The 14,375-nt window shown below is 58.2% G+C and overlaps 7 protein-coding genes across 7 annotated transcripts; 6 read left to right on the plus strand and 1 right to left on the minus strand.

Moving 5' to 3' along the window:
* Positions 1-2,126, plus strand: OT_ostta12g02790 (BRCT domain; the record flags this gene model as incomplete). Its single annotated transcript, XM_022982914.1, has 1 exon — positions 1-2,126. A coding segment is annotated over one exon (2,126 nt), but the record flags the coding sequence as incomplete, so codon positions are not given.
* A 200-nt stretch (positions 2,127-2,326) lies between these two features.
* On the plus strand, positions 2,327-3,262 carry OT_ostta12g02800 (TRAM/LAG1/CLN8 homology domain; the record flags this gene model as incomplete). Its single annotated transcript, XM_003082382.2, has 1 exon — positions 2,327-3,262. The coding sequence occupies one exon, from the start codon at positions 2,327-2,329 to the stop codon at positions 3,260-3,262; it is 936 nt and encodes a 311-aa protein (XP_003082430.2).
* A 153-nt stretch (positions 3,263-3,415) lies between these two features.
* OT_ostta12g02805 (TRAM/LAG1/CLN8 homology domain) lies at positions 3,416-4,312 on the plus strand (the record flags this gene model as incomplete). Its single annotated transcript, XM_022982915.1, has 1 exon — positions 3,416-4,312. The coding sequence occupies one exon, from the start codon at positions 3,416-3,418 to the stop codon at positions 4,310-4,312; it is 897 nt and encodes a 298-aa protein (XP_022840134.1).
* Positions 4,313-4,586: 274 nt separating this feature from the next.
* OT_ostta12g02810 (Aldo/keto reductase, conserved site) lies at positions 4,587-5,459 on the plus strand (the record flags this gene model as incomplete). The annotated part of the gene is made up of 1 exon (XM_003082383.2): positions 4,587-5,459. One exon carries the CDS (start codon positions 4,587-4,589, stop codon positions 5,457-5,459), a length of 873 nt encoding a protein of 290 aa, XP_003082431.2.
* Positions 5,460-5,529: 70 nt separating this feature from the next.
* Positions 5,530-6,186, plus strand: OT_ostta12g02820 (unnamed product; the record flags this gene model as incomplete). The annotated part of the gene is made up of 1 exon (XM_003082384.1): positions 5,530-6,186. The coding sequence occupies one exon, from the start codon at positions 5,530-5,532 to the stop codon at positions 6,184-6,186; it is 657 nt and encodes a 218-aa protein (XP_003082432.1).
* A 362-nt stretch (positions 6,187-6,548) lies between these two features.
* Positions 6,549-7,421, plus strand: OT_ostta12g02830 (Translation initiation factor IF2/IF5; the record flags this gene model as incomplete). Its single annotated transcript, XM_003082385.1, has 1 exon — positions 6,549-7,421. One exon carries the CDS (start codon positions 6,549-6,551, stop codon positions 7,419-7,421), a length of 873 nt encoding a protein of 290 aa, XP_003082433.1.
* Positions 7,422-7,512: 91 nt separating this feature from the next.
* Positions 7,513-14,196, minus strand: OT_ostta12g02840 (Zinc finger, CW-type; the record flags this gene model as incomplete). The annotated part of the gene is made up of 1 exon (XM_022982916.1): positions 7,513-14,196. One exon carries the CDS (start codon positions 14,194-14,196, stop codon positions 7,513-7,515), a length of 6,684 nt encoding a protein of 2,227 aa, XP_022840135.1.
* Between the last annotated feature and the right edge of the window lie 179 nt (positions 14,197-14,375).

A 14,375-nucleotide genomic window follows, 5' to 3' on the forward strand; every position in this document is an offset into this window, starting at 1 on the left:
CGCAGACGGAGGACGCGCGGGAGGGACGGACGCGGGTCGTCGAGGACGACGACGCGGGCGTTGAAGAGGTGGATGAGGCGAGTGGATGGGGTGGGCGCGCGGTGCTTCGCATCGCGCCGTCAAAGGTGACGACTCCGGGAGAGCGCGCGCGCGCGACGTCGCTGTGGTCCGCGGCGGCGCGCGCGCCGCCGGAGGCGAGGGCGAGACGAGCGCGCGAGACGGGTGATGGCGACGCGAATGATGTGGACACGGAACCCACGGCGGGGATTGAGGAAGAGACACCGAGAGATGACGTCTCGAAGCGCGTCGTCGAGTGTACGCCCGCGGACGCCGCGGCGGAGCCTTTACGCGAGCCACCGGCGCTTAAACGTCCAGGAGTGCTCGCGGGTCGCGCCGTCGACTCGTCGGGGGTCACCGAATCCGCGCGCCCAATTGGATCGATCGGATCCGATCCGGTCGAGAACTTTGGCGTCGCGCGCACGGCGATCGACGCCATGCAACGGGCAAAGGCGCGAAGAAACGCCCCGGTCGGCGTCGACGCGTCGATGCCCCAGCACGAGGAGTATAGTCAACCGCAAAATGAGGACATCGTAGAGGCCACGCCGGCGGCGACCGACGCGGTCGAGGAAGACTTTATTTCCCGCGGCGCCGCGGAAGATGACGGCGACGGCGATCGCGGTGAGATCTCGCCGCCGAGTTCGCCAGACATTGGAATGTTTTATTCTCAACGTCATCTCGACGAGGAAGACGACGTTGAGAATCAGCCTCAGACGCAGCAATCGCAGTCGCCTTTCAAGAAGCCTTTAACGCTGACGCAGCCCGAGGTGGAGTCACCCAGAAGTCGAATAATGCTTTCGCAGCACCAGTGGCGCCAGCCGCGCCGCAGGGCGCCGCCGCCTCCGAGATTTGAGGAGGCGACGCCGCCAAAGCGTATGCGAATCATCGACGACGATTTATCGCAATCCATGACGCAACCGACGCAGGGCGAACCGAGTCAGGGTGGAGAGTTCGTCGAGTGCACGCAACAAGAAAACGAGGGAGGCGTGCTCAGATCTAGAATAACCAGCATACCAGCGTCCGTGGTTTCGCGCGGTGTGGCCTCGAGCGGTTTACGATTGGCGGCTATTTCACCGACGAATGCCGCCATCGCCGTCACACCTTCTAAAGACGAAGTAGTGCGACCGCTTCCGACTTTGGGATGTCCCAAGTGTAGATACTCTCGCGGAGGGTGCGGGAGATGTCGCTTGATTTTGGAAAACGCCAAGAAGGGAATCTGGCCGAAACGCCGCGGGCGACCATCGACGGGAACGAGCGTCGCCTCAGCGTCGGCATCTCGCGCGGTCACGCGCGTGACGACGAAGTCAGCCACGAAGACGCCGTCGTCAAAAACACCGACGTCAAAAACACCGGCGTCCGTGCGCTCGAAGCGTGCGCGCGACACCAAAAAGGCGACGGTGAAGCGATCGGAGAAATTATTTGCCTCGCTTCATTTTCTGCTGTCCGGTTTGGATAAGCCGCAAGGTTCGACGACGAAGGAACTCATTCGCGAACACGGAGGGTTCGTGCTCACGGCGCCTTCCTCTGACGTTTCGGTGAACTCGGTCATCGTCATCACACCGAAGATGGGACGAACGATGAAATGTCTCTACGGCGTCGCGGCGGGGACGCGATTTGCCACGCCCTCTTGGGTGGAGGCGTGCGTGGAAGCGCGAGAGCTCATTGATCTGGACGAACCCCTCGATGACAACGGGCGAATGCGAGCTAAGCATCGCTCGTCCGCCGGTAAGCTCTTCCGAGATGTCAAGACGGCAATCACAGGTAATGACGCATTCGTCAAGGATTTCACCTCGCTCCTGCGGCACGCCGGCGCGACGCTCGAACCCAACCCGCAGACCGCCGAGCGCTTTGATTACCTCATCATCCAGAGCGGAGAGAAACCGCACTCGGCGTGGATTCGCGCGTCGAAGCGGCTCGACGTACCTTGCGTTCGCCACGAATGGCTCGTGGAATCCATCCTCGCCGGCGAACTGTTGAACTCCGATTCATTCGCCGTCGACGCGTCCGCGGCGCCGCCGCCACCGCCCAGATTTTCCATCAATCCCGAGCGACGCAAGGTAGCACTGTAAAATTCACACAATCACTTCTAGCGCACATACTTTCTCCAATGGATCCACTGGACGCCATCGATCCCGCGCGCGTTCACACTGCCGCCGCCTTCGCGCCACGGCGAGCCGCGCGTGACGCCCCACACACCACCGCGCGCGTCCGGCGGCGCGCGCGGCGCCCGCTCTCGACGCCACGCATTGAACATAAACCTCGCAACGTAATGGCGCCCAAGATGCCCGCGTACGCGCGTCAGCACACGCCGTTTTCTATGAAACTAGAAGATCCAACAGACTTTTGTCTCAAACTGGCCGGAGCTACGTTACTGTGGGAGATCCCTCGATTCGCGGTCTCGCGAGCGATCAAGCGATGGTACGGGAAGACGAACACGCCCGCCGAGCGCGACTTCGTGCGAACGGCGCCGTCGTACGTGATGTCGACCGTCCACGCGCTCGCGATGGCGACGACTGGGCTGTGGGTCGGAAACGCGACGCTGGGATTACCAAACGCGGCGGATCGATACTACTTGCACGCGAAGAGCGCGTTCAGAGGGAAGGCGTTGATCACGACGGAGATCGCAAACTGGTTGTTCTGCGGGTACATGACGGGTGACTTGGCGCACGTGTTGGCGGCCTACCCGCGTCTGGGCAAGGTGGACATGGTTGTCCATCACGCGTGCTTCATCGCCGCCTCGCTCTTAGCGGGCGGATCGCAGACGATGATGCTGCCGTTCTCTTGGTTATTGATCGGCGAGTATTCGACCCCGATTCTGTGCTTGCGATGGTTCATTCAACAGATGACGTACGAGTTGAAGAGCGCGCGTGTCGTTCGATGGGCCGAGGCGTTGGGATACCGTGGCGACACCGTGAGTTCGGTCACGAACGCCGGGAAGCGTTTAGAGTTCAACACATCCGTGGTCTTCATGGCGGTTTTCTTCGTCGTGCGCATAGTGTGCTACACCGGCGGACTCGTGAACGCCCTGAGCGAGGCGAAAGTCGGCACGCTCGACGCCGTACCGAGACCCGTCAAGCTCACGCTTCTCGTGCTCGTCACGTGCGGCGCCGCTTTAAATTATTACTGGTTCTCCATCATGATTCGTAAGGCCATGCGTGGGCCGCCGAAGCCCAAGAAGGAGGAGACAGACGCGAAGGAGGAATAGTCGACTTGTAAATGCGCTCAACAGAAATTTGAAAAAAGTCAATTTCACTCCATCCCGCACACGCGCGCCCGCGTCCTACTTCGACCGCCGATGGGATTTCTCAGACGCGTCGGGTCATCGGCCGCCCGCGTGGCGTACAACGGCCCGCACGCGATGCAACCGTTGACGCAGCCGGGTGTTTTTTTTCTCAAACTTTTGCTCAACGCGGCGATTTGGGAGCTCGTTCGCTTCGTCTGCGCATTCGTTACCCATCGTGTGCTCCCTAAAACCGCCGGAGAGTCAAAGGAGACTCGAGCGGTTCGCATCGACGCCCCAAAGCACTTCACCGGGGCGGTGCACGCGACGATGGTGACGATTCTCGCCGCAAAGGCGCTGCGCGCGGTGACGCGCGAGTGCGCGGGCGACTGGCGCGACGCGTATTACCAACGCGGGCTCGGCGTCGGGTTGAGCGCGTCTACGCGAGATTTGATCGAGCGGACAAATTGGTTGTTTTTGGGGTACCTTGCACAGGACACCGTGCACGTGTTGTTGGACTTTAAGCGTCATCAAAGGGTGGACATGTTGGCGCATCACGCGGTTTTCATCACGGCGAGCATCCTTTCGGGCGCGTCCCAGACGATGATGTTACCGTTCGCGTGGCTACTCCTCGGCGAGGCGAGCACGCCGTTATTGACGCTGCGGTGGGTGATTCAATCAGCGGCGTATTCGGTGAAGAGCGACAAGGTGGTGAGCGTGGCGAAGGCAGTCGGGTTCAGAGGCGAACACGTGAGCTCGCCGAGCAACGCTGGGAAGCAGTTGGAGTTCTACGCCGGTCTCGTTCTCGTCCTGACGTTCTTCATAGTACGTATCGTCGCATATTCCATCGGGTACACGCACATGTTGATGATGCGGGTGAAGGGGATGATCGATCCTGTCCCTTCCAGCGTCGCCGTGACGCTGAACGTTCTCGTCGGCGCCGGCGCCGGGCTCAACGTGCACTGGTTCGGAATCATGATCCGCAAGGCCTTGCGCGGAGCCCCGAAACCAAAAGAGACGAAGAAAGAAGAATAAAAGTATGAACGGACGCGCGGAAGTATTGAATCGAACATTTCGAAGAAGACGCGTGTAAACAATATCTGCTGGCCCGCCGTGCGCGCGTCCCTCACACTATGTCGTTCCCCCCGCGAACGCTCACGGGCGCGATTTCTTACTGCATTGCGCTCGGGGTATCCTACGCCGCGTTCACGGCCGTCGTCGAGCGATACAGAGCCGCGTAGATCGAACGTCGATCGCTACTTGGAGAGGCTTCAGTCAATTCACTTTCTACGCGCCGCAAACGCGCGTCATGTCGACGACCAAGTGGACGCGCGCGATTGCACCCGGGATAACCATGCCCATGCTCGCCTTCGGAACGTATAGGTTACGCGGCGAAACGTGTCGAGACGCCGTGCGCGATGCCCTAAGGTGCGGGTTCCAACACGTCGACACGGCGAGCGTGTACGGCAACGAGCGCGACGTCGGCGAAGCGTTGAGAGCGTGTCATCGGGAAGTCTCCGAACGCATTTTCGTCACAAGTAAGATCGCACCGAGCGAGATGCGTTCGGAGGAGGAGGCGGCGGCGGCGATTGCGGGCGTGAACGAGCGATTGGGACGGACGCCGGATTTGGTGCTTGTGCACTGGCCAGGCAGGGATAAGGAGTCGCCAGATAGCGAACGCCATCGCGACGCTCGACGATGGACATGGCGCGCGCTCGAGAACGCGTTAAAGATGGGACAGTGTCGAGCGATCGGCGTATCGAACTACGAGTTGAGCCACTTACGAGAGCTCTTGCAGTTTTGCGACGTCAAACCGGCGGTGAACCAAATCGAGCTCCACGCGCGATTCCCGCAAACGGAGCTCCGCGCATTCTGTGAGTCCGTCGGTGTGCACGTCGTCGGGTACAGCCCACTGGGCGTCGGTGCTTTGCTCGATGATGACCGCGTCAAGGCGTACGCGGCGACGATCGGATTAAGACCCGCGCCGGCGCTTGTGCGATGGACGCTCTCGATGGGCGCCTCCGTCGTGGTCAAATCTAGCGCCGCCGAGCGCACGGAGGAAAATTTCACCGCGATTTCCGACTTGGATGACGATTTCGTTCACGAAGCAGCCGAGAAACTCGAAACAGCGTTTGCGAGTGAGAGGGTGAAATTTTGTTGGAACCCTTCGAGCGTGCGATGACAACGCCGCTGCCGACGTCGAACGCCGAACGCACGCATCACTCTCCCACGCGAGAGCACGTTCGTTCACGATGACGTACGCGTACGCGATCTGTTACGGTAAATCGCTTTCGGGTGCCGCGTGTCGTAACACACATTGCTCGAATGCGCACTCGCCAGGACGCGTGACGCTCGGGCAGTTGCGATGGGATTCCATCGCCGACGAACGCGCCTTCTCCTGTCACTTGCAGTGCGTTCGCAAGGGGCCGGCGGCGAACTACGTGAAGGTGTTTAAGGACGAAAACGACGGTGATTACTCACTCGAGGACGCCGTCGATGCGTTCCCAGGGCTCGATCAGCTTCGAGACGAACACAAAGAACTCGCGACCGAGTGCCTCAAAACCATTCTCTCCGGTGGTGCGTTGCACGATGATCAAATCAAGTGGCTCGAGAGCGTGTATGACGAAGCCAAGACGAAAGTGTCAAAGAAGAAATCGGTTGCAGAGACGAAACTGGGGCGAAAGGCGAAGGACAGAACGCAAAAGGCGAAAGGTACAACGGCCGAGAAGCGCAAGACACCGGAGAAGAAATCGACGCCGTTGGCGAAGAAGAAAACCAAGGCGAAGAAGAAGAAAACCAAACAAGAGGATGACGAACACGAACAAGACGTCGAGGAAGAACATATCGCCGGTGACGCTGAAGCCATGACGGATTCGGGCGAACAAGCTGAAGCCGAAGCCGCGGCGTGAGTTGCTTCGATGCACGCTCGATATGATTCCAAACCGCCTCGAGCCCATCTCCGCGATCACAAACGCGCACCGACGTCGGACTGAAACCTTAGATGATTCTTTTCACGCGCATCATCGCCATTGTTTCCCTGATAGCGGCCCCGCCGCTTCGAACGACGTCGCGATCGCTACGCTCTCGCTCCGCGCGCCGCGCGTCAATTTCAAAACCCTCACGCGCGACGGGGTTATTCAGCAGATCATCCTCACTCCACGTCCACACACGTCCGCGCGCGTCGCGAACGAAGCGCCGATCGACTCGCGCGCACGATAACATCGCGTTCGCATCGAACGACGTCCGTTAAAACGCTATACGCACCGTGATCATGGCGGACGAAGAAGAAACAGACTTCGACCCGAGTCTGCTCGGCAAGAAGAAATCAAAGAAAAAAGTCACCCTGGACCTCGGTTCGGACGACGATGGCGTCGATGGCGTCACGAAAGGTATCTCTGACGTAACCGTCGACGATGGCGACGACCTGGGCGAGGTGTTCGGGAAGAAGAAGAAGAAAAAGTCCAAGGAGAAGGAGGCGAGCGGCGACGCGGACGAGGAGGACCTGGATGCCGAGTTCGGGAAGAAGAAAAAGAAGAGTGGAAAGAAGAAGAAGACGCTGGAGCTCGATGAGGGCGATGACAATGTGGAAGAGATCGCGGAGGGACGGGACGGAACGCACACCGGGAGCGGGACGTCGTGGGACGGGACGACGCGGGACTATCACTATGATGAACTCTTGGGACGCGTCTTCGGGATCCTGCGAGAGAAGAACCCAGCGCTGAGCGAAAAGGCGAAGACGATCGTGAAACCACCGCAGGTGCTGAGAGAAGGCACGAAGAAGACGGTGTTCGCGAACTTGATGGAGATTTGCAACGCGATGCATCGACCGCATGAACACGTCGTGCAATACCTGTTGGCCGAGTTGGGTACCACCGGGACGCTCGACGGACAGCAGCGCCTGGTGCTCAAGGGACGATTCTTGCCAAAGGTTTTCGAGGGCGTGTTAAGGCACTATTTCATCGATTACGTCATTTGCAACATGTGCAAGTCGTCGAATACGGAGTTGGTGAAGGAGCAGTCGTCGCGTTTGTCGTACTGTCGATGCCAAGCCTGCGGTGCGTCTCGCTCCGTCGGCGCCATCAACAAGGGTTTCTCCGCCGTCGGGAAGGGCGAGAGACGACGCGCGAGAATGGCGACGGGATAATATCGCGACGTTTTCACCGAAATAAAGACAAATCATTTTCGTTTCGTTTAATACAAGAACCAATCGAGAGAAACACATCCAAGTCCCATATCTAATCTTCGTTGTCCTCTGGAGCGTCGCAACCGCGAGCGCTCTTCGCCGAGTCCGGATTCATCTGGCACTTCCACGCATCGTCGTCGCCAAGCGTGTCCATGTAACTTTGTGGGACAATGCGCCACTTTTGGCAGGCATCGCACTGAATCCAGGATGTCTTCGGCTTTTCCTTTGGTTTCGACGTCACGCGCGACGTGGACGATCCCTTTCGCACCGTCGCCGTCGGCCCCCATCGCACGGTTTGCATGGCAATCTGTAAGATTTCCTTGTTTCCATCATCGTAAACAACCTCATGCTCGCCGGATTCCGGCCTGAAACCATCGACGGTGCCGTAATAGAAGCACTCATCGCCTGGCCAGAAAACCTCGACCTCGCGCCCGACCACGTTCGCTCCCAAGACTTCGCCGACCGCCTTGAGTAGTTTGCTAACGGTGTCACCGAGTTTGTAGTCGGGTTCTAGAATGCGGACCGATTGGCGCCATTTCTTTGCCGTGCCCTTACCACTCAAGCGTTCAAACTCGGTCGCCGGGATAGTGAGCTCGTCAACGACGCATCGTTCTCTCTCACGACGCATGAGACAGTATCGCACCATCTCTTCGCCGCGCTTACCACCCGGAAGCAAGATACCGCGCATACCGCCGCACCCGACAGGGATCGGTCTCAGTGCGAAGACGATTCCGCCCTCTGCGTCTGGCACCTTGACGGCTTCCGGGGCGGAATACGGCTCCCACAACTTCGGTAACCAGCGGATCGTCGCAAGAGGAAGATAAATCTGTTCCAACTCATCTTCGCCCTTACCAAAGTATCTCACTTCGTGCGAACCTGTGGCTTCGTCGAAGCTGATGATCTTCGCAGGCATGAACTGCATGTCCTCCGGTTTCGGGAGGATATCCACGTTGCTGCCGATGACGGATCGTCCGATGGCGAGGCCGCGCATGGCGAGGTAGTGAATGATCGGTTCGCCCTTCATCTCGCCCGCGCCGTTGTATTTCACCTCCTCTTGCCAGTGGCCGTTTTGCTTGGCGAGCTTCATGAACGCCCCGAGATCCATATCAGTGAGCGCCGATTTCTTCTTCGAGTCCGAGTAAAGAACCGTCAGGTTACCACCGGTAAGCACGGCGGTGAGTCCACCGCACTCTATCGGAATGGCGCTCCCGCGAACAACGCACTGCGCTTCGAGTTCAAGTTGGAACTCGGCCACCGCCATGGCGAGCAATTCTTCTTCGGTGTACTTGGAGCGTTTAGACGATTTCTTCATGGTGAACTCTTCATCGTCGTCTTCCTCGTCGAAGTCTTCGTCGGAATTGTACTCGTCGTCATCTTCCTCCTCTTCTTCGGACTCGTAATCATCATCCTGGAAGTCTTCATCGTCCGCATCTTCTTGCTTCTTACCCTTCTTCGACGCGGAGCCTTTCTTGGCCGACTTGCCCTTCTTCGACGCGGCGGCTTTCTTCGCCTTCTCCTTGGCCTTGGCCTTGGCCTTGGCCTTGGCCTTGGCCTTGGCAGCCTTTTCCTTGGCTTTCGCCTTCTCCTTGGCCGCCCTTTCTTTCGCCTTGGCCTTCTCGAGTTCCTTGGCTTCCTTGGCCGCCATCTTGGCCGCCTCTTTCGCCCTCGACTCAATCTCTGCGTTCTTTGACTCTTCTAACGCCGACTCGACGAGCTTACTAGCCTCGAGCTCCTCGGGATCCGGGCCGTGTTGCAGGTACACCTTCGTTTCCTCAGGTAACTTGGTCGTGGCACTGAGCTTTGAAAAGTACGGAGCGTTGAACTCGACGAGATCATCCTCCGCGACGCCCGTTTCAGCGGACACTTGTTCAATGGTCGACTTTTCGCCAAGAACGTAGACACGATAGCCGTCGATGATGGCTTCGGCCGAAACGCTCGTCGCTTGACGCCCGCGCTTCGGCTCCTTCTCTGGTTTTTCGCTCGGTTTCTTTCCTTGCTTTTCCGTCAGTTCGAGACGAGCGGGCAAACCGTCTGGCCATCGCGTTTGCGTCATGCAAAAGTAAATCCACTCGCGGTTTCCATCGTGATAAAGGATTTCGTGCTCACCGGAGTCGGCTTTGTAATCGATCACCATGCCAGGAGAGTACTGCTCGACCTCGGTGGACCAAACTTCCAAGACGCGTCCGATAACACTCTCGCGATACGCCGCGCCTTCGTCGCGCAGGTATTTGCCAATCGGAACACCTCGAGTGCTATCGTCCGTGATCTGAGCCGCTGAAACACCCTCAACGGCGAGACGGATGGACTGGCGCCACTTGCGCGTCGAGCCCCGACCTCCCAAACGCTCAAACTCTACCGCCGGCACCAAGCTCGTGTTCCCCTTGGAATCAACGTACTCAACGCTTTCGTCCCCACGCTTGGCACCTGGACGGAGGATACCATCGAGATCTCCACACTGCACTCTCACCTCGACGTCGCTCAGCACAAATTGCGAAGCCGTCGCGCGGGACTGCTTCGGGGCCTCTTGCGAGAGTTCGCCCTTTGGTTTGGCCGGTACCTTGGCCTTGGCTGACAATCGAAGCGCCGCGAGTTCAATGTTCTCCGGGTACTTGTGATGAAGTTCCATCTCAAGCGAGCCATCACGTTCAAGGGCGATCAGGCCTAAGATGAATCCCATGTCTTCACCCGCGGTGGAGGTCCAACGCATCCGCATGTTATTCAGCAACGGAGTCCCAGCGTGACCGCGCGAGAGACGTACCATGAGCATCATCGCAGGGCAATAGTCACCGTTCTTCGTCGCGTTTGCCATGTGTAGGCTTCGAAGAATGGCATCCTTGATCGCTGTGAGAGTGTCTTTCGTGATTTGACCACCATGAACAGCTGGAATCGGCGGTGGCGCGCCGCGCCTTGATGGTATGCGATCGCCCGTGGTGAGATCAGCGGCGAGGAAAGAATCCGAGGGCAAACCGTCACCGCGTCGCGCGGTACGAGCGTTGCGTTCAGCCGATTTGAATTTATCTTTCTCCGCATCCTTGGCGGCGCGCTTGACTTCTTCTTCCCGTTCTCTTTGCTCTGCGATGATCTTTTTCTCCAAGAGTGGGCGCACTCGCTTGAACATCTCAGTCACGATTTCATCACGCTCCGAAGGCAAGAGATCTTTCTGACGCAGACCCTTTAGACCTCGACCAAGGACGGTCACTTCGCCTTCGTTCAACATCTGAGAAGCACCGGGTAAACCCATCGCAGCGGCGACCATGGCGGCTTCACGCTCCTCTTGCACGCGCTTGATGCGTTCCTCCTCTGAGAGCTCGTCAAGCGTCTTACGCGGCGGCGGAGCGAGCCAAAGACGAGTCCCCTCCAAGAGGTACGTTCCTTTTCCATAGAAAGACCCGGGCACCCAGTCTGTGTTCCACGTGATGATGTCTCGCCAATCCACGTTGTGCATTTCTGAGACGTGAGCGACGTTCTCGCCTTGCCTGGTGTAATAGCACAACACGCCACGCATCTCCAACAAATCTCCCGGCTGCGGATCGATGACGTCTTCGACGCCCGCTTTTTTCACTTTCTTCTTCTTTCCTCCCTTCTTCGGACCCTCGTTTCGAAGTAAGAACTGGACGAGATCAGTGAAGGTCGCATGTGCCAGCGGTTTCGTTCGCGTTCCATTCTCCACCGGAAGCTCGAGTTCCGCGTCGCGATCCTCGATCCAGTGATCGGTTATCGCAACCTTCTTACCGATGGTCCAACCTTCAGCAGTTTTACCGTACTCTTCAGCGATGTGAGACGCGGCCCATTTCGCACACTCGGCGTCGCAGTGGATGAAGCACGCTTGCGCAGGGTGGTTCTGGCCCAAATCTTGGAAACGCTTGCACTGACCGATGATCTCCGCGGTCCCTGGCAAGTGATCCTCGCAGAACGCCCGCGGGCACGCCTCGCAACGGAACAAGATACCACCCACCGCTGCAGCCTTGCGCCCACACTCGTGGCACGAGTGGTGCGGACATGACCATCTATGGTAGCGCGTGATATCCTTCATTGTGATGCCGATGCAATCCGGGTGGACGGAGACCGGGCACAAATCACAACACACGATCTCGCCGCCGTCCCAGCACGATTGGCACACCGAGCTGTGGCCGTAGTCTCTGCCAGCGATTTGAGAGCGCGGTTTCTTTGATTCCGGTTTCGATTTTCCCTCCATGTTTCGCGCCTCGCGCTCGTGTACGGACGGCTCACCATCCTCCATGCTGTAATTGTTCACCTTCAACACAGTGTGGCCATCGATTTCCATCGTTGTCTTCGTTCGAGAACGCTTACCGAGCAGAATATTGGAGTTGAACTCATCGGCGATATCCTTGACGGACTTGTACTGTTTCGACTTAGCCTCGCTCACCGCATCTTCGCTCACACCCAGGGCACTTGCGATCGCGGTTGGAAGCATAAACGTTGAGATTGGCGCAGCCTCAGCCTTACCTTCGATGTAGTCTTCGGCAGTCGTCACGTCAGCCTGGAGGTTGGTGAGCTTCGCGCGCCGATCCGCGCCCTTCGAAGAGCGATCCATGAGAATGTCCAACTCTTCATCTGTCGGCGGATCGCCGCTTGATTTACTGAAGACCGCATCGACGCCAAAGCGCAACATTGCATACAGATCATTTCTGTCGAGACTGTCGGATTCAGTTGCAGCTTTGGTGGAGCCACGAGAAACCATCTGCTCTAAGAACAGCTTCTTCTCCGCGCGCTGCGTCATGCGCTCCTCAACGGTACCAGCGGTGACGAGTCGGTAGATGTGCACTTCCTTTTTCTGTCCAATACGATGCACCCGTGCCATCGCTTGAAGATCCACCTGAGGGTTCCAATCGCTGTCGAACAAGATGCACGTGTCAGCGGTTTGAAGGTTGACGCCCAAACCACCGGCACGCGTGGAAAGTAAGAAGGCAAACAACGGCGAGTCTGGACGGTTGAAGGCGGCAATGTCGATGGATCGCTGCACTCGATTTGTCGATCCATCCAAGCGAGCGTATCTGTAACCCCTCAACGTCAAGAAATCTTGCAGGATATCGAGCATAGATGTGAACTGAGAGAAGAGCACCACTCTATGGCCACCTTCCATGAGCTTTTGCATCATGCGATCGAGCACCGCGAGCTTTCCAGACGCCTCGATGAGCTCTTCAACCGGAACGCCATCCTCAGGGACGTCGGTACCGGAGAACAAGAACGGGTGATTGCAGCACTTTCGGAGCTGCATAAGCAGTGAGTTGAGCTTTTGGAAGTTGTCCGCGCCACCCTCGCCTTTTGTCGCTTTTTCGAGTGACTGTAAAGCGGTCGCCTCGCGAAGCAGCAGACGACGATACCAGAAGGTCTGCGCCTCAGAGAGAGGGCACATAATTTTCGTCTCCGTCTTCGGCGGAAGAGATACCTCGACTTCTCCCTTGACGCGTCGCAAAATGAACGGACGCATCAAGAAGTGCGCCTTTTCTAGCAGATCAGAATCAACCTTGTGCTCGGAGGTGTTCAAGTTGAACGCCCTGTCGAACGGCTCACTCGAAGTGAAGATGTCCGGATGAAGGAAGGAAAGAATGGCGTACAATTCGTGCAAGTTGTTCTGAATGGGCGTACCGGTAAGAAGAAGCGTGTGTTGACGCTTTACGCGCTTCAGTACCTGATGAGCTGCCGTCTCTTCATTCTTCACTCGATGTCCCTCGTCCAGAATCATCGTGCGCCACATCACCTTTTGTGTCAATGTAACATTGAAAGCCGGGTTGCACGCCATCTCGTACGTCGTGACCGCGACGTCGTACGACTCAGTGTTTGGAACGACCTCTTTACGCAAGCGAGCACGTTCGTTTTCATCCCCGGAATGCAAACGAACGACTCGAAGCGTCGGCGCCCACTTCTGCAGCTCGTCCATCCAAGACGACAGCACCGACAAGGGACAGACAACCAAATGCGGTCCGTTGGCGTGACGCATCTCCTTCAGCGCACAAATGAACGAGATCGATTGTAACGTCTTACCCAAGCCCATCTCATCCGCGAGGATGCAAGAGCAGCCTTGATCGTACATTCCGACGTTGTAGCGCAAACCTTCGAGTTGATACTCTCTCAACACTGCTTTGATCATCGCGGGTTGGTTATCCACCGGCATGAGTACTTTCTGCGGACCCTTTTGCGACGCATCGTACGCCTCGGCTCGATCAAAGATTGAGCTCTTCACCGCCGGCGTGATGAACGGCTCCAAGTGCTTGATTTGCGCCTTCAAGTACTTTGATCGTCGCGCGTGTGCTTCATCGATGGCTTTCGCGATTGCTCTATTGTTCTTTCCAGCCTTGATCTCGTCATCCGTCTCAACCTTGGGCGCTCTCGGCTTCTTCCGCACGTACGTTCGCTTCTCCTTCTGTTGCTCGAACACGTACTTCGTCCGCCCATCCTCTCCCGCAACCGCGCCGTCGGTTCCTAACTCGGAGTCGAACACGCTCGGCTCGCCTTCGGTCAACGTGTAATTATTCGACCTCAACACCGGCTCACCGTCAATCATGATCACCCGCGCCTTCGTCTTCCGCCCCGACCGTCTCGCCCCCAGCGCCTCCGCGAGCACGTCCGGGGGAATCTCATCGATCGTCTCCTGGTCTCGCGCGCGTTTCGACGGCAACCCGACGACGGCGTCTCCGTCCTCCCGCCCGTCCCCCCCATCCGCGCGCACCGCCCGTCCCGGAAGTCCCATCATCGTCCCATCGCTCGACGCCATCTCACCGCCCCCACCACCGCACCACCGCGCGCCGTCGCGTTTTCCCTCGTCCCGCGCGCGCGGAAAAGATGCGCCGATCGCCTCGACCGCGCGCGCGTCGTGTAAACCCTCCCCCGCGTCGTCCACGTCCGCACCGCGCCCGCGCCCGCGCGTTCGCCGCCCTCGACCCCGCGCCCGCG

Source organism: Ostreococcus tauri (assembly GCF_000214015.3).
Source record: "Ostreococcus tauri WGS project CAID00000000 data, contig chromosome 12, whole genome shotgun sequence".
NCBI lineage: Eukaryota > Viridiplantae > Chlorophyta > Mamiellophyceae > Mamiellales > Bathycoccaceae > Ostreococcus > Ostreococcus tauri.